At 39.0% G+C, this 22,435-nt stretch overlaps 1 protein-coding gene across 8 annotated transcripts in view; it reads left to right on the top strand.

Moving 5' to 3' along the window:
• LOC107265923 overlaps window positions 1–21,533 on the top strand; it is a 199,863-nt gene extending 178,330 nt beyond the window's left edge. For 6 of the 8 annotated variants that reach the window (XM_015735850.2, XM_015735851.2, XM_025083182.1 and 3 more), the window contains 4 exons: window positions 4,698–4,855; window positions 7,583–8,004; window positions 16,286–16,507; window positions 20,030–21,533. In XM_015735850.2, the coding sequence (XP_015591336.1) occupies window positions 4,698–4,855; window positions 7,583–8,004; window positions 16,286–16,507; window positions 20,030–20,131 (904 nt within the window). In that variant the 3' untranslated portion in view covers window positions 20,132–21,533. The remainder of the gene's footprint in view (window positions 1–4,697; window positions 4,856–7,582; window positions 8,005–16,285; window positions 16,508–20,029) is intronic. The other 2 variants (XM_025083184.1, XM_025083183.1) reach the window with 2 other exon arrangements.
• Window positions 21,534–22,435: the final 902 nt, after the last annotated feature.

Raw genomic sequence — 22,435 nt, 5'->3', positions numbered from 1 at the left:
TGTTCTTCACTCGTCTTACACTTGCTTAAATAGATATAAATTCTTTGTTTAGTTTCGTATCTATTTTGCCCTACTTCTAATTTGATAAATATAGTGAAAACCCGATTTCCCATTTTGTAAACAATCATACATATATTATACTCCATTTTACCTTCATTAGTTCCTCAATCATATCCTTTATTCTTGCAACGTTACTACGCCTGAGTAATTCCCATTCCCTGGTTCTATAGCCTTTGCGAATATTACAAATCCATTTCCCCCATTCCTAACACAGTATTCACAGTATTCAAATATTGGTACGATAATTGTTTTGCACACTAGGCATCTCATGTATGATGACATTTTCCCATTAATGCTGCGAAAAATTCGTCGTTTAGATCCCAGATTAGAGAGAGAGAGGGAGGGAGAGAAATAGGAGAATATGAGTACAGAAAGAGACTTTATATTTATAGAACATATCAAAGTATATATCCTGCTTATAATTATTTTCCAAAAACTATGAAAAATTTGATTTGAGAGAAAGATCGCACCATGGATTAAACTATGGAAGGAAATAGAACTAGGAAGAATAAGCGGGAATGAGGAACAGAAGAATGGATGCATAGATGGATGTGGAGAGGGGTGGAGAGGAAAGGGACGACATGTTGCCGGATGCAAAACGGCACGTGAACGCGTCGGAACAGCTGCCCGCGCCGGGCAGCGGGCTAAGAATTCTGCAACGTTATTAATGCGCCCGTCTACACATACTCGAATTCGCATACACACTCCTTGCTATTTATATTTTTCTATTTCCGACCACCATGCCACTCGTAATACTTTAAGACATCGTAAAATAACGGCGCTTATATTTAGACTGACCCAGAACGCTTTCTTCGATTCGAAGAATGGCCCCCGCTCGAGTACGAATACGCCTTGGCAACATTTGCCAGGAACGCGACTATGACTCACTTATCCTTGCGTCACTTGGCATCCTATGCTGCCCTATTATACACACCACTAAATAGTGCACATTCAACGCTCAATACTCCCCAAATGTCTCGTCCCTTCGAAAAATTAAATTTACGTGTATGTACGATAAAAATTTTATTGACTATTTCAAAAAATCGCGTCGAAATCCCCACGTTGTTCCCCCTCTCATTAAGCCAGCACGGAGGCTGTACCAATCAATAGCAATTACTTTTTCAGCTAGACAAATATCCTGGCAGCCGATTGCAACGTGATAACTAGTAATTAACAAAGCCATGGTGAGAGGCGTGTGTCCGTGTGGCTGCTCGGCCAACCGGTTGCTCCCGAGAGTCGAGAGAAGAGAGTGTCGAGCGATAGATAGAGAAAAAGCGGAAGAAAGAGAGAACATGTACTGTAGTGCCAGAGTAGAAGAGAGAAGAAGAGAGAATGAGAGAATGAGAGAGAAAGAGAGCAGAGAATGGCGAGTCGAGGCTTGATATACGTTTTAATATCCGGACAATCTGTCACGCGAACGAAATAACGACAGACACGCTTCTCGATAAAAATCTGATCTGTCAGAAATTTCCCCGCTTCCTCATGTTAGGATTTTCAAAAATTTTCTTTTTCACGTCATTCGCTAACCGTTTACTAAAATTTGCATCCATGCTACTTTCCGTTTTTACCCTCACCGATTTTGAATTACACTGAATTAAAGTTTTGAGGGTGGATTCAAATTCACGCTAGCTCTCTAGTTCTTTTTTTGTTGAAAGTATTGTTTCCTAAGCTTTCTTATTTATCTCACCTGAAATGACACAGTCTCTGGTATATACGCTGAATTCCATCGTGTACACGCTCACACTACTTTAGAAAATTTCGAGATGTCAGTTCTTGAATTGACACGACACACGTACAGACGTTACGTTTGTTCAAAAACTTTAGTAGTGCAAATGACGAGACTCAGCGTACTTATATTACAAACTATGCCTTTTCAGATAGGATAAACGCAAAGACTTAGCAAACGATGTGAAGAAGAAAATTTTTGAAAATACAAACCTTCTCTCGTTAACTTTACGCAGGAGAAAATCTATCTCTGTCCCAACAAATACATGGGAACTCTATGCGATCCGTATGCAAAATCTACGCGAACTGTCGACGTTCCCAAATGTCGTTATTAATGATCTCCGCCTTCTTTTTACTAAGCAATGCGCCGTCCGAAAATTGGAAATCGAACGACAATTCCCATTCGACCTGACCCGACTTGGCAATTCGTTTACTATCTAAAGGGTCAAAAGGTAAGAAGGAAGTCAGTCGAAGTCAAAGGCCGCAAGTGGTAACGTACACATAGTAAGAGAACTGAACGTCGTAACACCAGGATTACGGTAGCGGCAGAGTGCTTGCAAAAATTTATTCATTGCCTCCATAAAACTTGTAGCCAGCAAATCTCTTAATCAGCATCTGCTCTTCTCTGGTTGGTGTCTGTAGACGCTTCTCGTAGAATCGCAAGTCCCCGTGCCCATTGTGGCGAAACAGCAATAGTAATATAAGGGAAGTGAACGGGAGAGGATAGTAAAAGAATCATCAGGAGAGGGATCACACACTGCAGCATCTTGCAAAGGATATAGAAAAAAAATATTATTCGCGAAGCGTTACTCATAGAGAGAAAAGAACAAACGGAAAGGTCACTGTCCAAACGGATTGCGAATAGACATAAAAGACAGTAGAAACTGCAGCAAAACTCATAGTAAAGTCAGTTACTCGAAAGTGCAGGCTAATCGACTAGGTGCCCCTAATAGTTCCAAGCCGATTCAACGTACGATGCTATTGGCTTCCGAAGACAGCATTCTAACCGCTTCCGTCTGTTTAGTCTTTCCTATAACATAAGCTACTAGCAGCAAACTATTAGGAGAAGTCAAGCATGAATGCTGCCATTCAACAGAATCGAACTATACTTTCCTCCTTAGTTCGGGATGAAATGCCACGGTTTGTCCAAGTGTCAGGCACAGCTACTGGGACAGGTCTGACCCTGCTACTGCTGTACCTACTAGCATCCCTCAACCGGTAGTATTATTGCCTCTGGTAGTACTACCGTAGTAGTGTTGGCAGACACGATAGAAGCAGAGGGGAAGAGAAAAGGGTGAGGATTGGGGTACAGCAGCACCAAATAGGAGGGACGAGCGATCGAGGGACAGGGAAAGGAAAAAAAAGAAAAGAAGAAAAAAGAGTGGCAGGATCGAAGGGACGTGGGTGATTTGTAGGAAACAAATAATTGTCCCCGGTGCCAATCTCAGAGAATCCGCTCCGAGTGAATCGGTCTGCGCTCAGAAGCAGCTTCCCGACGAGGATGGAAAGCTTGATGAAAGTCGCAGGATTTATTTTAAGAAGAAATGAACAAGAAAGTAGATAGCGTAGGAAAGAAAGGAGATCGCGATCGTCTCGAGAATAATAATAATAATAATACATACTCGTAGTCTAGTTCAGTCCTCTCTCCCAATTTGTGTGAGCTGCACTACCTGCGTATCCAGGATCACAGTATCCTAAGTGGTTGGCTGGACGACAAGTCAGAGAGCTGGTTTACCCCTCGTGCTCTCTTGCTCTCTTGCAATCTCTTTCTTTTATTCTGTTCTAGTTTCTTCTTACTCCATATTTCTCTTCAGTTCTCTCTTGAGTCAGAAGAGCATGAGCTACCTCCACACTCTTTTCTGTCTTCTATCCGGGGTTGTTTTATCCAGTACTTAAAAGGGGAAAAAAAGAGAAAAAATAAGCGCTCTGGAAGTTTTAACTACGCCAGGAAGGCACGAACCCGTACTCCTGGTTACAATGTTAGCGTTCAGGGTGCCGGGACGTTGGTAGAGAGGATAGAGACTCGAGGCGCACCCAGACACACGGGGACTTTTATTTAGAGAGGCTTCGCAGAGGGAAAACTGTCTACCGGACAGACAGAGGAAGGATATGGACGGATAAATAACGGAACATGTGGATTTCCTAATCTCTCTCTCTCTCTCTCTCTCTCTCACTCTCTCTCTCTCTCTCTCTCTCTCTTTCTCTCTCTCTCTCTCTCTCTCTCTCTCTCTCTCTCTCTCTCTCATTCTGCTACTCACTTCTAGACACTGCATCAATTCGCATGACTTCCCTATCGATTTCAATGAACTTTGAGAATTTCGTGGCAGCGTTTCTGTCCTCTTGAAAATTATCATAATGTCGAACGCTCTAGTGGCCGATTGATCCAAACCTAGAAGGAATGAGAAAGGGATAGAAGAGTAAAAGAAGGGAATGTAAATGCTCCCTCATAAATAATTCATATTCGTCGCGCGTTAACTGCGTTAAATTCGGTTCCGTGAAATTCAAGAACTTGGCCATGCTGCAATCAGACCACGATTACCTTCCGTAACCACTTTGACCCACATAGCCGATAGACGATAGAGACCATAGAGATTATAGAGAGCAAACGATGGAAGGCAGAAGATAAAGCCGATAGGGGATAGCGAATAGCAGATGGAGGATAGACCATGGTTATATTCTATTTCTGGCTAATCGACGTAATCGCGATGACGAGCCCCATGAGATTCTTACGAGGTCAAGACTCACTCCGTGTAAGGAATTAAGAGCAGCAAGTTACAGGAGAAAATAACCAGGATAGATAGGAAGAATAAATGAGTTGGGAACAGAGAAAGAAATTCCAATTTGCCATTCTATTCCGCTTTCGGTACTTTCGTGCTGTTTTTTTTCCTCAACAGATGATGATTCTGTTACAGTTACTACGCCTCGACGGCCTTTCCGCCACGTCTAGCACCCCCGCTAAAGAGACCTCGCCTGATGCCACCGGCTCGACCACAACAACCCAAACAACAGAAACAGCAAAACGCGAGTAACAATGCAACTAGCCCTAACCTGAACCAGCTAAAAGTTTACAGTGAGTATTTATCAAATAGTGATATGTGGACTAGTATAGGAATTCTGGATATTGACCGGCTGAGAGATACAGAATGGAAAAAGGAGCAGCATTAAGTTTAGGTTGGGAAACTGAATAAGTGGTAATTATTCTTCCTGCTATCCTTGTAAATAGTACTGTACCGTTACAACCGTGGTACTTCCGGTGTATCAAGTATGCATAGGCCGATGGTGCAAAATGGGGGGGAATCTAATCGTCTTTGTAAATTAATTACAAAGCCGCAATGAACCGAATTGTCACTCAGCCGGGACATCATTTATTAGAGAGACCGAGGGAGGCCATGGGAGGTAGAGTACGCTAAAGCCTGGTCGCACCCTCTCAATTACGCATTTATGAATATAAAGCGAACGACTTATTGGGTTAAAATTGCTCCCGGCCCTTTATTGAACCCCTTATCCCAAACAGAGTATTCCGCTGCGTCCTCATTCTCCGTATCGTTTATGTGTTTTTTGTTTTTTCGGTCGTCCAATACTCACATCTCGACGTCTCGACGCCTCGTAACGCGCTGAGCTCCTATCTCTTCCTCGCTCTAGTCCGACCGAAATCCCCTTGCACAATTTCGGTTAGTCAATAAGAAGATTTCAGCAAGCAACTCAAATATTAGAAATTATTCCAGGTCATTAATCAGTAGCACAAGAGAGTAGTGACGCTAAGAAAAGTACACGAGATTAAAATGAGGCTAGTTTAACGATTGAACCGAAGCGGAAATATTACTGTAGCGGAAGGGGAGAGTGCGCACACTTTCCCAGACTCTCTTCTTGGAGTTTCCTTTGAAAGGTTCGCAGAGAGGCCAAGAGAAGTCCTGTTGCCGCCATCGACTTGATTTATCCCTGTGTTTTATGGCTGAGCCCGTAAATTTCCGATTGAAGTTGGCTGTGTGGCGAGTCGAGCCAAGCCGCGTCGAGAGAAGTTAGGCCCAAGCGATGCAATTAGTTTCTTGTCAACACCCTTACGCCAGTTAAGGGACCGGTCGTTCGCTTAATTACCAAAGTCCGTGGAGTCGAAGGGCGCGAAATTAAAAATTTTACAAGTTTTTATTGGTACCTACTCCAACGGTCGCACGCTTCGTTTCATCAAAGAAAGAAAGAAAAGTTGTCCGCTACTTTCTTCTTTCACCTCTCTTCGGTACATTCAGTTCCGCTCGGTTTCCACCAATTTCTACGTTCCCTAATAGAATGACTTTCTTACTTGCATTACCTCGGTTCTACGGCTAGCGCCTGACCTCATCTTAACCTCAGAGCAATAACCAAAGAACCAATTCTTATTGTTACTGTCAATGCGCTTAGCCACCTATCATTCAGTAACTGCATTTCATGTGATCTCTATTTCTCTGTCCACTAATTGGGTAACCAAGTGGTGAATCCTCCCCATAAATATAGAACATCCTAACGTTAATATACTGCCATGGCCACCGCAAGACCACAATTGAGCAGACCTCTAATTCGATTTCGCGAACTGCCTGATTGAGTCTGTCCTTTGCACGTATGTAGATCCATCAACATCAGATCGAAACTCTTCTTTCCTTGCCTGTTACTCCTACATATATGTATATATTTATGTGTATATACATTATAACGGGGTGCCCGGCTCGGCTCGTCCCCGCTATAATTAATTTTTATCCATAGAGCCGCCAGGGAGCACTAGAGGGCTAGGAATTTCCGAAAAATTAGGAGTTCTGATCGGGATTCGAAGCCGATGCCTTCAGACTGCTAAGTCGGGCACTTACCACTGTGCCACTGAACCTGATAAGTCCTATTTATTTATTTTTCGGTCATTCCTAGGTGGTATCCCCTCCAGCTCTGTAACGCCACGTTACAACATATATATAAACTTGTTGATCGTATAGTTTGAGGACAGAAAACATAAAGGGGCATTCACAATAGCGAGTTGATATGTTTTTTACCTACTACCTTGGGACATCACAGCATTGGATTTCTATCCTATCCTAACCTAACGAAACATTTTCTAAGCCCATCACAACTCCGAGTGCCTGACATTGAATATATTTAAACAAATTTTGCGTGACACCACGCTGTATAGCCGTCAAAAAAGCTGTTACGTTGAAAATTCTTTGAAAACAAACCTCAAAACAGCCACATTTCCTAGAAATAGCCAATGCGTGAATGAAATCGTCTGCAAAATAGCCTAACGCCAAATTTATAATACTTTATCTGTTGTCTAACTTGTTGGTGCGAGTAACGATCTTTGCGTCGTTACTGCTTATACAGATTCTAATATACCAAGTACAATGGAAATACGAAATTCTGCGAATATCTTATCTTAAAGACGTTGAGCTGATCCCCTCCAAATTGGCAAATTTTGAAGTTCTAATTTGAATTGAAAATCCTGGTTAATCTTCCGAACATCTAGAAATAAACATTTCAGGAATTAACAAATATTTTGAGTGGGTTAGATATTCCAACAAGTTTGCGCATGTGTTTAACTTTCAACGAAAAAAAAAAATCGTCCGTGGACACTTTAACACTGCAGCACGAAGTAGTTCTAAACACTCTTGTCGATTAGGAAAACGATAGGGTAACTGGTATGCACGAAACGATGCAGTATACTATAATTTTCTAATTGCGATTAAGGACAGTAATACTTAACGTAGAGGGCATGATTTTAAGATAAAAATCTTGAAAATTACATCATCATGGAATCTAATAGAACATTCTGACTTTTGTTCAGGTAACCCGGATATTCTGATATGCGGCAACTGTCGGGAAATGTTCACCGATCTGGGAGAGTTACTGGAGCACAAGCGGAATTACTGTAAGCTGCGATTTACATGCAAGTGTCATACGTTCAACGGTGCCACGCCTCGTAAGTGTCGTAAGTGGACATTTTCCAAAGGGGAGAAGGGCGAAGAACTGAGCGCTGACGAAGGCTCCTCTTCCACAGGAGACTCTACGGCGTCTCTACTCTGCGTCCTATGCAAGGACGCCTTTCCCTCAGCGTGGGAACTCATGGTCCATGCACAGGCCGCTCACATGATTAACATATACGAACTAGGAACGCAACCTCAGAGTCCCAGAACGACGCAGAGTCCACCCCAAAGTCCCAGTCAACATGCTAAGGAAGAATCTTCGCCTTCACCCCACGATCTTCAGGTACGTAAAGTATACAAAGTAACAACACACCTTAAGTTAAAGATACTCTAAAGACTCTAAACGATTACGTAGGTAATCAGCCAACCAGCCAGTAGCAAGCTGGATGAGAGGAGTGATTAAAGTTAAGAGTCTTGCTTCCCGGTAATAGCTTTGAGAAATTGCGTACTGGCGCTCAGCAGGAAACTTTGATTATTTTTAAGAGCAGTCGCATAAATGTATTACCTCGAGCGACGCCCGACTTTACATGGAGAACTTGAACCGGTTCTGGAAGATTTAAAAATACAAGGAAAATTCACTTTTCACGCATTTTCAAGTGAACAGAAACGCATTAGGAAACCAGGAACAAGCAGCGAGACTATTCCAGAAAAATAATGGGAAAATTAATAGAGAAAGGGTCGGAAATAAAAGCAATGAAAGAAATTAATAAATAGACCTCAGAAGAGGACGATGGCTGCGAACTAGTATAAAGTTCAACCAAATATGAGCACTACGATCCGAGGTACAAAGTTCCTAATCCACCGATGGCATTTCACGAGACCGCAGCGGACATGATCATCGCTCGACTTTCATGGAATTTACAATATTTTAATAATGCTCCAAGTTCAATCGACCTACCCAAGGGAGATGAGTAGATCCACCCTGTTCAAATCTTCCTTCGTTTCCTCCCACCCTTCTCGTCGTCGTCAGTGATGCTCTCTCCTAAGTCTCACCCTGCGTATGATTGAATAATTCATGGATAACGTACGATCTAGCCCAGCCATTAATCACTATTGACCCTGTAGATGTTGATATACATATACAATATATATGTATATAAAATATATATGTATATAAGTATTTTAGTGTCGCCGAAAACATACCCGAATTAGAGTTTTTAATATGGAATATATCGAAAAAATGGAATATACGTAGTGAAGGAGATAGGTTGAAGGTAGATTGGCAATGTAAAGTTGAGATAACATAACAAAACTTTATGCAATAGTATACGGTGTAACAATACATTTTTACGGACAAAATTACTAATCAAAATGGATCGTTGCGAACCACTTTTTCCTTCGTAAGATAAGTTAAACGGTAGATACACCAGAAGAAGGTACCAGGAATTTGAAATGCTTCATTTTTATCAGTTAAAGAGATTTACCTAGATAATGAATAGCAAAAGCGAATGATGCGTATTATCTCAATGTTTAGATGCACGAATAAAGTTGGAGGTCTATATGCTATTTTTACATATGTTGAAACTTATACCGAGATAGCCTATGAACGCACAAAAAATTACTTAAGGAGCACACATCTGGCCCGCTAATGATAAATTAAAAAATGGAGATTCCAAAATCATCAGTGATTGCAGACTTAAAGTATTCGTCTTTATGGAACGTATAATAGTTAAGGGAATTAGAATAATTAATAGAACTTATGTAAGACTGTTTATAAACGTACGCGTAAAACGAAAAACCTTAACCACCCTGTTAGAATTTTTGTAGCTGCTGCTTGATTGTATCAAGTCACTGCTTAACCTAACTTAACCTGCTTAATTTAACTTAACCTATCATTTGCAGCAAGTGACAATTATTGATAAAAAATATTACCATTATAGCCATACCAAAGATGATGAAGCATTGATCAATCCTAGGGCAACAGTTTTACACAAGTATTGTTTTGTTTATAATTATTAAATAAACAAACGTTTCCGAATTGTATTGACGCGATAAGTTTTTTGGTAATATTACAAGTACATGCGTTAGATTTTGAATTTATGGCAATAATTAGTGTTTATATATTTACTACATGCCATTTATAATCCAGGCAATATCAAAGAAAACTTAAGTTTCGAGACTTTGCCTTAATATCTGTCTCAACTGCTCCTATTTTAAATCTAACAGAACTGTTAAACGTTGACACTGCCTTTATGCAGTTTTTAGTGGAAACAAAATTACGCTAAACTAAATACCTGACTCTGGCTAGCAGAGTTTGAAAAACGTAGGAACTCAAAAGGGTGAATAGGAGTGAAGACGTTAGCGCAAATAATAAAGGAAACTACAATCAACGTACTTGTGCTCTAATTGAAATGAAAAGGGTCATGCATATACATGGAGAAAAGGCAAACATGGAGTAGTTAGCAATCATTTTCGAAACACAAAGTTACCAATTCAAACCTAGATGGAACACGTAGTGATGAAGGCAGCCAATTTGGTTTCCAATATTACTTAAAGCCAAGTTGAGGGAACAATGTGGGAAAGGACAGGGGCCTATACATATAAATTACAGCAATAGCCAAATAATCGAAGCAATAGGGGAGGGCACGGGGAAAACGAATTTAGAGGTAGGAAATAATGGAATATGCTATAATAATTTACGTACGTCTAAAAATAATATAGGCAATATAAATTCGATAAAATAGGCGCGAGTTTATACATTTCATAAATTACCCCTTAACGGCGACAACTAAACAGAAATAAAGTACTCGGAATTCCAGCTATACAAATATAATGTTTCAAGGGTGCTTAAGAAGGCAAGGAAAAAAAACAGAACAATGAAAGAAATAATTATATTAACGCTTAAATCAGTGAATTCCGCAGATAATATAAAAAGGTAACCTGATCACGAATTGAATGGCCAATAAACGCTGTAGGTTTCGGAGAAAAGTGCTACTCGCAATTGTTAAAAATAATTAATATATATTCATAGGTCCTCTTGAAATGTTTGCAATATCCAAATCCTATGATACAATAAATTATTTGAAATATTACGATAAGTACAAAAGCGAAAACTACATGGGGACGAAATCCGAGTCTGTTGGATACGTGAATTTATATAATTTATGTATTTGAGCTCACGAGTGTCAAGCATCTACAATCATAATATTAAAAAAAATTATATTCAATTGTCGCCTTTAAAATGTTATTGTAATCGAACGAATTATATTAGAATTCTTTCGGACATGGCACGGATATGTCGTTAAAAAAAGCTTATTAGCTCTCCGAGAACACACGGGGTCAATTTGACCCATACCTCGATTTTGATCGTAAACATGTTTAAAGCATTTTGAAAATGCAGAATCTTACATTTCACTAGTGTCGAAAATAGACAGATTCGATAAAAAAAGTTTAGACTGCTAATGATTATCGCACAAAAAATAGCAAGAAAATAGGCACTACTTATTTATTAGAAATTTTGACAGTTGACATTGTCGTATAAGTTCAGGGAACAGATATTCACCAAGGTATCAAAAAATGTTCAAGCACTGCACCATTATGACAGAAAAGCTTTTCCTCTAGTCAATAATCACAGGTCAAAATAGTGTTAATGGAATGTCTTGATCCAATAAGCTATTAGAGCAGTAGTCGCTGTCAGAGTCATTGATCAGCCGAAAATGTATTATTCTTAATCAATACTGCAGGAAAATATTATAGAGAATTTACTAACAGTGAGACGAATTTAAGTGTGCATATACCTGGACCCAAAAGTGGTTTCTCTAATTTCCTGAATTTCGAGACAATGATTAAGACCGTTAAATCGCGATACGGAACCCTATACGGAAAAATGGTTATGATTGAAACTACCTTTTCAGACAGTAATAACGTTGAAGAAATGTTTACCCTGATTTCGTTAAAGATAAGATATTTTCGATATTACCGTTACTTTCGAAGAGATTAATTTTACTGGCAAATGACGATAAAAATTGTTTTATAAATATTACTAAGCTAAATGAATTCGAAACTATCGCATGTACTTCATATTAACAAACTAAATTGATGCAGCTTCTAATAGTATTATAATATTATAATTACAAGGTACTTTCCTTTGTAATATATATAAGCCTTGTCGTACATATTCGTATAATAATTACTTGTGGGAACAATAATTTTGAATTTTCAATACTTTCATATCCCAGGTGTTACTAAGCAATTTCACGATACAATAAGCATCGAATTTGTCATTGAAGCAATAGTTTGCTAATTGAAGAAAAACAAAAAATATAATATAATATGTTAATTTTATATGTATACGGAAGAAAGAAATTTTGTTATGTGTATATAATAAAATACACAAGTATAATGCATTATTGGATAATACATTTTAAAGACACCAAATTTTATATAAATTGAATAAATTCTGTAACATTAAAAATGAAATCGAGCCCAATATATTCCAAATTTTTTTAAATATTTTAAAATGTTTCCAAATATACAATAAATTTGCCAATATTTCAATCAATATTAACAGTTTAATCAATTTGCTATATCTGTGTAGTGCAAGTGGAATTTTTACATATGTTTTCAATGTAAAATTGACTCATGATAACCGCATTTACCGCCATAACATATTTACTACTAATGCAAGAAATGATTACATGTAATGAATTTTATTCAAATAATTACCGCTGAAAACTACATAAATCATTCATATTTGTTGTAATATCTGAACAAAAATTGGTTCCGTGTAAAAATGACTATAATTTAAATAAAACTATCAAACAGAAATAGCAACAAATGTTAAAAGAGGCAGGTTGGTTACTCTACGTTCGACTCGTACTTCGTTTTCGAAATTATAGTACATTTGATGGAAATTCACTATCAAAACTGCATCCGTAGATGTATCTCTCTTACATGCGTATAGATAAAAGCTTATAATAATATTTTTAGTACCCGCAGTAAGTTTTGGAATCTAATTATCGATACTATTGACATCGATGTTAAACACAAGTCTTCACATTCATATCAATTCATGCCAGCCTGTTCTGGAGAATCACCTAAAAATGCTACAAATCAACCAGCGGATGGATTTATAATCATGCAATACACTAAATCGATGAGTATGCAAGTAAAGAAGAACTAGAAGTCCATTACGAAATGAAAGCTTCAGCCTTTGTTCGTTTCCCACTTCTCACTTCCCGGTGCTTCTACCCTAAATCTCCTTAGTGGACTCTTAATGTTGGTAGTTTAGCAAGCGACTTGTAAAATTTGCGGTACCCAAGATCCAACGAAGACAGTAGCTCGTCCAATGATCCCCGAGGGACATTTAGGAGGCCAAGTCGATAGAAGAGGCAGAGAGATCTGGCGCACTGATTTGATAGCTAGTAGAACGTGAAAATGCCCCATCAAGGGGTCCTCCAGTATCATAGTCATGCATTGTGGGGACGGCGGCTATGGAATCTCGTGAACATTGTCGATGGCCATTTTGTCGTCAGATATCCTGAGTCCTCTAAAAGTTATCTGAATATGTCATAATAGGGATACATTCAGGGGTATGTTCGAAGCAAAGTAGTATAATGGACTACAAGGAAAAGCAGAAAGGAGAACATAAAACCTAATTATGAAAGTGGACAGAAAAAGGAATCAAGAGTTTGAAATACCGGAGTATATAGTCGAATTTTTTTGTGACCTGAGAATATTTCACATTTTTCAAACAGGAGTTGAAATTAGCTGAGTACGCTCGAAAAATTGTGAATACAAACTAGTTGAAGTTACCTGGAAAGCACTTCTAAAAGAAGAGGTAGAGGATAAGACGTAAGACTTAACCGTATACATATACATTACGGTTAACGTAACCAAAAATAAAAGTGTATACTGGAAAATATCGCAACATCATTAGTCTTCCCGGCAGTAGATACTACAGTGTCACTGGCATATTACCTCCAACTAATCTACAAACTATAAACAACTTTTACCCCTTTTTTATTCGATTCTTTCCTATTTCACCCCTTTGAAACGCCATTGCCATGACCATCAGTTAATGAGAGGCCGACAGGTGCCTGTACTTTACACGGAGACTATAGGGAAACACGTGTGACGGTTCGCCGTGTCCATTCAGTGATAGATGGAACAGTCGCCAGGGACAGTGGTGAGGTCGCCAGGTCCTCTTTTCTTTACTCTACTCCGCTAGAGTCTAGTGTACTCTGCTCTACCCCTATCTCTTGTCCTCTCGTATCATCTACTGTCACGTTACATTCAACCTCACAGAGAAAATCCTGTTATGAGTCTAGCAAACATTACTTCATTCCAAAGTGCAGCAAGTACTCCGATGGTGTATTACACTAGCTTCTAGCCTTCAGGGAGAATCGATTAAATCAGGATTGGTCTCTTGGCTTCCTAACTGATAATTCTCTAGGGCCTGCCAGTTTAACAGTTCACTAGTACGATAGTTTCTGACTTGACGCAGCCATAAATATTTCAGTTTAAATCGAGTAACAGCTGTGCAATGGTATTGGAGCAATATGCTCATTGGAAAATAGTCGTATCGAAGTGACTTGTTAAGTTTTGACTTATTGCGAGAAAAGGGACTCTCTTGGATATTTCAAGTGTTTCAATTGGTGGTAATTTCTGCTAATTAAGGTAATCGACAGGGCGACAGGCTACAGAACGCAGCAAGATAAAATGACTGACAAAAGCGATGAGCAAGATAAATGTTAGTCGGTAGGCACAGTTCGCCAACTGAATATATTTTAATGCCAGATTTGCTGATCCTCCGTTTTCCTCGTCGTGAAACTCCAAAGCACTAGAACTCTATTGGAACGCTCAACGTCGAGGAAGAAGCGAATTCCTGGTTCTTATCCTCGAGCGGTAATGAATTCCCTGCGCATTTAATTTACTCCTATCTCCTATCTGAGTCGGATCTTATAGAAGACGTCCCGAGCAAATTGTTCGTCGGCGAGACGATGCATAAAATCTGGGTTAGCTCCTCGAACGCTTTTCATTTAGATTTCGACATTTTTCTCGGAGAATCTCTAGTGCGGATTAATCTCGCCTTCTTTAGACAAAAATCTTGGCCGTTTTTCCTGTCTATCTTGCCCCTCGCCTCTGAGATCAAGAGACATGGGATGAGGTGGATAGAACTGAGATTTGAACAGCTGCAATCGGGATTCTGACAAAGGGCAGGGGAGAAAGTAGATCGAAAAGTCAAGCCAGAAAATGGCACGCAGCACTGGGAACCAAAAGCCAGGAGATCTAAAAAGAGAATAGGACGGCAGTTCATCGAGGAAAGGCCCAAAAGAGATAGGGAGAAAGTCGCGCGCGTAATTATCTTCCAGGACGCTGCTTTGTTTCGAATAATTGCCATTGTCCCGTTGCCGAGGCTATTAGGTCTACGCCATTTGCAAAAGGAGATCAAAAGGAAAGACTTTCTATCTTTCTCTCGCCTTCTGTTATTCATATCCTCCTTCTCCTTTTAATCGCCCTAATACTTGTGGAAAACGTTCAACACTACTGATAACTACTCGCAATGTCAATGCTGTTGCTTGTATTAAGCAATGTAAGTTATTAATTACATAAAGAAATCCAATCATGGAAATACTTTCCTCCGTCTATAGCAATAGCAAGGGGTTGCGATCAATAAAATAATACTTAAATAAGTTTGCTGCAAAGATGGCAAGGGCACACATTGTCGTAATAATGCGAAAAATATTAAGAGCCGTGTTTAGATCTTACTTTTTCGAACACTTTTAACTAAAGACGACTCAAAAACCAATCGAAGGATAGCATTCTACGAAAGAGTGACTATCGACTGATTGTTAGGCGGGTTTTTAATAACCTTCCTAAGTCATTCCTTCGAAAGGTGTTAATGAGAATAGCATATTATTTATAAGGAAACATTTTGCTGATGTTCAAAAATCTATATATTATATTTTATTCCTAAGTATTTTTAGCATCAAGTTCTTCACTTGAACAATATTGTTGAGTAATAAATAAATAAATATTATTTCACGGCTAAAACTTTGGGTAAAATACTCATGTGACTCAGGGTTCTTAAAAAAGGTCTAAAACGCGAGATATGAATACGAACCACAGATTTTAACTCGCTTTACGTATATACAAGAAAAGCATCCCCCTAAGGCAAGAGAAGTAACAAGAAGACAGCCTATTACCAGAATTGTTGCACATTAGTTAAAGCGTTTCTGTTTCCTTTAATGGTAGGAATTGACAGCAGAGGACTGAATGTGTACAAACCAAAGACTAGTGACTCTCGGCATGGTCTTATTCTATGGTTGAAGGAAGCATCGACCTTTCAGGAGGTTTCGCCTTTCAAAATACACTAAAGCACCACTAATCAATTAAACTCAGCCCTTGGCTCGCTCATCGTACAGGCTTAAAGAGAAATGACACTTAACTTGCGCTCCTTTAAAGCTCGACTCTCTCACCTACAGGGTGGTACGCGTAATCAGGCAAAGCGTTTGTCGTACGGGTATACCTAATCGTTAATGGCAATTATGTGTAGGCATATGCATACCTGTGCTTTTAGGTGAGACCACATTTAATGCTTTTTGCATTTTTTTACTATGCAGGAGATTAAGGCTTCGGACAGTGAGGAACGCGTCGAAGAGGAAGACCTGGATGGACATGAACTCCTACCATCTCCTGACAGTGGCAAATCGACGGACAACGAAGGCGTATCCTCACCCATAAAAATGCAATCAGGAATTAGCGGATCAGACCACGAGGATTGCGACGAGTTGACGGATGTGGAGAACACAGCCCAAGCCTGTATCATGCACGCTCTCAGCATTGTAAGTCGTCTAGCACAAACTATAGAAAGAAAGACCTTCTCAAGGATGTCATCTCACTCTAAAGTTCCGTGAAATTTAATTCAACCCGTAGCGGAACCCTCGAAATGCAATTCATTATTTAATACAATTAACTTAATAAAAGGAAACCACTGCCTAACGAAACACTCTCTAGGGCGACTAAAAAGGATCTTTGGCGCTAGAGACGTTTTCGACAGCTGCGTATATTTAGTTAGCGCGCAACGAGTAGAGAATTCTCATCAAACTTAGAGCTATTTGAAGAGACATGGAATGGTATATCAAAAAATCTCTTATCCTTATACAAGTAGTTCACCGATAAAGTAATTGCTTTCAAAAGACGAAGGTCGGAGTTTGATTAGTCTACAGAGAGTTGGCTTCGCTTCGACCATTAGAAACATGGCATGATTATCTTTCACAACCCCAAGCACATAATCAATTTCACAATAATCAAGTAAACACGTAATAGCATTTATTGGTATAATCCAACACGCTTCCGAAAGCTTTTATTCACTTTCTGTAACTCTCACCTTCGACTCTATTGCAGTTTCTGACATTCTAATAAAAATATTGTTAGCGTTAGAGATCTAGAGGATCACAGCACATGAGCCGGATTGATTATTGTAATACTAAGTTCTATAACACAGATAATATCAGAGTTAAAGCGAAAAGAAAATCTAAGAGAATTATAGTCTTCTTAATATACAGTGAGGACAAAAAGTCTGCATACACTGCAAAATAAAAACGAAAAAGTGAAAAAAAAAAGAAATTCATATAAAAGCAGTAAAAGAAAAAGATCCGAAATGGAGTTCGAACCTTAAACTATTTATTTATGTAAAATATTTACAAATATGATTAAATATTATTTAGAAAAAAAAGTATTTCTGCGGCAAGCCCGAGGAATCGCGGCCAAAAAGTCGTCGTACACGCGGCATAATCCTACGAGAATAAACCCCGAAGTGGACGTCCAACGAAAGTAACTGATCGTGTGCGTAGAAAAATAACTAATTTAGTTAAAAAGAATCCAAAAATAGCCAGCACTCAAATACTGCAAGACATAACTAATATAAGTGGAGTCAGTATATCACGCAGTACAGTTAAAAACGTATTGCATACATCGGGGTATCATGGTAGATTCGCTCGGAGGAAGTGTTGGATAAGTAAAGAAAACAAAAAAGAGCGGTTGCGATTTGTAAAAGAGTACAAAGATAAGCCAATCGACTTCTGGGAACGTGTGATTTTTTCTGACGAGTCAAAATACAATATTTTTGAGACTAGTGGACGATGTAAAGTGTGGAGAAAACCGAACACCGAATTTGAGACACAAAATTTAATTCCTACGGTGAAACATGGTGGGGGATCAGTCATGGTATGAGGTTGTATGAATGCTTCTGGAGTTAGAAATCTTGCTTTCATTAATGGGACTATGGACTACAAGATGTACATCAAGATTTTGAAAGAAAATCTTCGGCCAAGTGCTACAGAAATGAATCTAAATAACGATTGGGTGTTCGTGCAAGATAACGACCCGAAGCACAGCGCATGGAATACAAGAAAGTGGATACTCTATAATACCCCAAAATTAAGATTAGCGGATCAGAATTAGCGGATCAGACCGGATTGACGGATGATTAGATTAGATCCGGATGATTAGATCCGGATCAGAATTAGAGAATTCAGAATAGAGAATGACCTCTCAGGAGGTCCTTTAATTTACTCCTATCTCCATACTTCATACCAGTGAACCAGTGAACCCCCCCATCTTAAAACCCCTCCACAGTCACCGGACGTCAACCCCCTAGAACACTTATGGGATTATCTACAAAAAAAAATTCACGATAAAAACATTTCCAATAAAAATGACTTGCAAATCGCGCTTCGCGAAGAATGGTCGAAAATCCCATCTTCCTACACTAAAAAATTAGTTCATTCTATGCCACGTAGACTTCAATCCATCAGTAAAGCTAAAGGGGGTCCAACAAAATATTAATGATCGCGTTGTTCATCAGACAATAAACAAATTCTCTTAGTGTACGACGACTTTTTGGCCGCGATTTTCCAGACTTGGCGTAGAAATACCTTTCTTTATAACTAATCCTCAATCATATTTGTAACTATTTTTCATAAATAAATAGTTTAAGGTTCGAACTCCATTTCCGATTTTTTTTTACTGCTTTTATATGAATTTCTTTTTTTTTCACTTTTTTGTTTTTACTTTGCAGTGTATGCAGACTTTTTGTCCTCACTGTACATGTATGCACTGTAAGTAATATAGACACTGAAAGCTCTTTTAGTTCAACACAAGAGGTTTACAAGCGAAGATAATAAGTAACCTATGATTTTGATAAGATGAAGCTCGCAGCTCTGTACTTCACCGCCCTAAAATCTATGTTAACCTTATTCCTACCAGTCTCTGAATTTGGATAATATTTGAAGTTTTAGTAACTTTAGTTTCTGTAATTAGATTTATTTAGTAATGACATTTCGTCTACATTTGATATTTCTAGTATGAAAGTACAATTTTTATGATTTTATACTACAAATTTAATTTGTATTGTATAAGATGTCCAATTCCCATCGTGATACTCTACGTCAATATTAGAACTAGGTAGAACCAGGGTTAAATATGGTCGGAAGTATACTATAATTAGAATTAGAACTAGCATAGCACTAGGATTGTAGACTCTGCGGTAAGCTGGATTCTTGTAAATAGGCATCCTCGAGGACTATTTCAGCTCTAATGACGAAAGGCACACTTCCAATCCGGAAACCCTCTGTCTCATCAATGAGATTTCGACCAGGAAGCAATTTACTAGGAAACGGTATCGTTTACCTCAATCAACCGACATCCGACTTACCTTTTAGCCGCTTTGACTGTACTTACTTACTAACTTATTTGTAAGCAAGACCATGAGAAATATACATGTATATAAATGCACCATGCAATAATCACTTAAAAAATAATTGTGAAACCGGCGAATATATCAGATGCTTTAGTATGGTTGAATCAAACGTGTCTCATAGCAACCCCGTTTGTCCTGATATATATGTTTTATTTCGACACACGTGAAACTCATAACAGGAAAATAATAAAATACACTTCACATGAGGCTAAGAGAATATGACAGAAGAAAGAAATATCTGAATATCTAAGTCTACCAATCATCCCTAGTTATAGAAATCAGGGAGCGTTGTGCGATTGAGGACTTTCCTGCTATTTCATCGAGTGTTCCTGAAATGAGAAAAAGTGCTCGAATTACTAGGCATTCAGGCTAAAGTGTAAATCAGCAACGATTCAGGCTGAAAAGAAGGAAATCGCACCTTCACCCTCCTTAAACGAGGACAATGCTTGGGTTTTCCGAGAAACTTCCTAAGCTAGACCCAGTCTCCACTATTGCTATTCACTCACGTTCCATAACCGTCTCCTGTTCGCTGCGATTGTAATTTTTACATGTTTGTCAAAAAGAATCAAGCTAATATACATTGCTCTCTTCCTTTTTGTTTCAGGACTCGTCCCTGGAACGCAGCTCGAACTCAATCTCCAGAGAAAATTCCGAACCTACCGTGGTTGTGGCTTTAACTAATGGATCCGTGTCCGCCAAAGAATAAGCTAAACTGTTAGTTATAAAATGGTCTTCCCGTATCAGGGGAGTTCTACACCAATGCCACCAATGAGACATATCGACCTCTTTGAGGAATACACCCGTCTGTATATAGCTTGAATCATCCCCTCCCCCTTCCCATCAGTAAACCCTATCTGATTAAGATACCTTGGAAGAAAGAGAAAAAGAGAGAGAAAGAGTGCGTGTGTGTATGTGTGCATGTTCAAAAAACCTTGAGAACAAAAAACCAAGAAAGAGGACACGATAACATAACTCCAAGAGTAACGATGACAACCATAAAAAAATACAAGGATGCTGCGAGATACGCAATGTCGAAACCCTAAAGACGCTACAAAATTTTACAATTCCCATTGGAAGTGTATCTTTGCAAAATAGACAGACGTATCAAGAAAGAAAGAGAAGTTCAACATATAAAGTGTATATATTAAATACGATGATAGCGAGGAGAATTGGTAGCAGGTCCTGTGAGCAGGAGGGAAGCTTAACGACTAGGCTTACAGAAAAAGATATATTACACGATGCTTGATAATTTTAAATAAACATTAAAAAAGCACCCTTACGTTCCCAGGACCATGCGAGGGGTCGCGATACGCGCGACATTCTTTAAGCCTTCCTTTGTTGAGTGTCATATCTATTTAGTCTCGATTCGACACGCTTACCATATTCCAAATTCTGTGTTCCCGTGAGAAATAAAGAAGTAAACGAACTTTCAATAAACAGGATAATAAGGACAATTGGTCGGATTGCTCGATTTCTAACGAAAGTTTACTCAATGATAAGTGAACGGACGTCAACCGAGGGACTCTTGGAATTTTATGAGCTCTACCTGTCTCAGTAGCCAATTAATCAGCCTACCACCCAGCCAGTCCCTTTACCGCACTTATCTGCATAAATTCTTTCTCCCTTAAACATTTCACCCTTCAAAGACAAACGAGTCGGTTTGCTAGTCAAGAATATTTTCCAGATGATACTTATACAATTACCGTACTCGCTAGTCGCTACTCCATTCAATACACTAAATTTGTAATGCGTATCTAAACTTATGCCAAGCAACGTGCTACGAACTGAAAAATAAAAGGAACGTATCGGAACGATACAAAAGTTGAAGTATACTGCATAAGTATAGGTGTAAACCAGTGATAGTGAGAAAGGAAGAGATTTAGAAAGTGTAAAAGATGAAGGTATCAAATTCGAACTCGGCATGAGATTCAGCAGCTTCTTCCACGATAAGGATGGCTGCCGCTCTCGCAGTTCCCTTTCCCAATATTATAATCGCATTAATTTATTATTACCTCTAGACAAAAGTTATTTGTTCATTGTCGTATATAAACAATGTTTTATGTATCATTATCATCCTAATAAAACAAAAAATACGTTACGTCTTTTAACTTGGGCTCTTGAAATTTATTCTCCTTCCCATAAAACCAACTGAATGCATCCTGTACTGACGCTACGTAAGAACATCGGTGTGGCTGACAGACATTTACGAGCAGATTGATATTGCCGGGGTATAACGTCAAAGCAGAGTCTCATGGTATCTCCCTGAAGCCCCTCTGTTCTTTCTTGAGAAATACGACAAGTAAAAGAGTAATAATAATAATATCGTCTTTATTGTCAAGATGTTACAGACAAAGGTCGAGGATCAGCTAACTGTTTTGCTATTTGAATTTGCTCCAAACGGAGTTTACTGTAAGATTTCGCTCTTAGAATTATGAAAGACCCACATATGATAATGCGGAGAAGACGACCAGCTTGAACAATAATTGTAGGTTGGGAGAAAAGGAAAGAAACAAGAAAATTGGATTTCATGCAACATAATACAGTCATAAGATGCCAAAAATTGCATAGTACCTACAGATAGATCATGCATGAAGTGTCAGGCCTCTTTCTTCCTGAAGTGTATAGAAGAATTTGGGGACGTTAATGATGTCCAGGGATTTTTCGTTGATTACCGGCTCGTTGAAAAAGGCATACCTTTGTCCCTCGTAAATGAAAACTGTCATATGGAAGGGGACGCGGCACTAATCACCAGCAGCTACCCTGGGATGTGTAAGGGGATGTTTAACTTTTCAGAAGGACGCCAGTGGAGGAGGACAGACGTGGACGGAGGAGAACGGAAGAGACAGAGAGAATCAGAGAGAGAGGATAATCCCTGATGAAAGCTAGCGACAGTGTCTGATCCGCGATCTCCCTTGCCATACATGAAGTATGGCGGGGACTGGGGGGAGAGGTGGAGGTCCTGAACGTTCTGCACATATGTGCACATATACATGCCTGAAATTAAAGCAGA

This window comes from Cephus cinctus, unplaced genomic scaffold (genome assembly GCF_000341935.2).
Source record: "Cephus cinctus unplaced genomic scaffold, Ccin1 Ccin1_scaffold0255, whole genome shotgun sequence".
Taxonomy (NCBI): domain Eukaryota; kingdom Metazoa; phylum Arthropoda; class Insecta; order Hymenoptera; family Cephidae; genus Cephus; species Cephus cinctus.
Note: the sequence above shows the minus strand (reverse complement) of the source record. Positions and strands in the feature narration are given on the sequence as shown.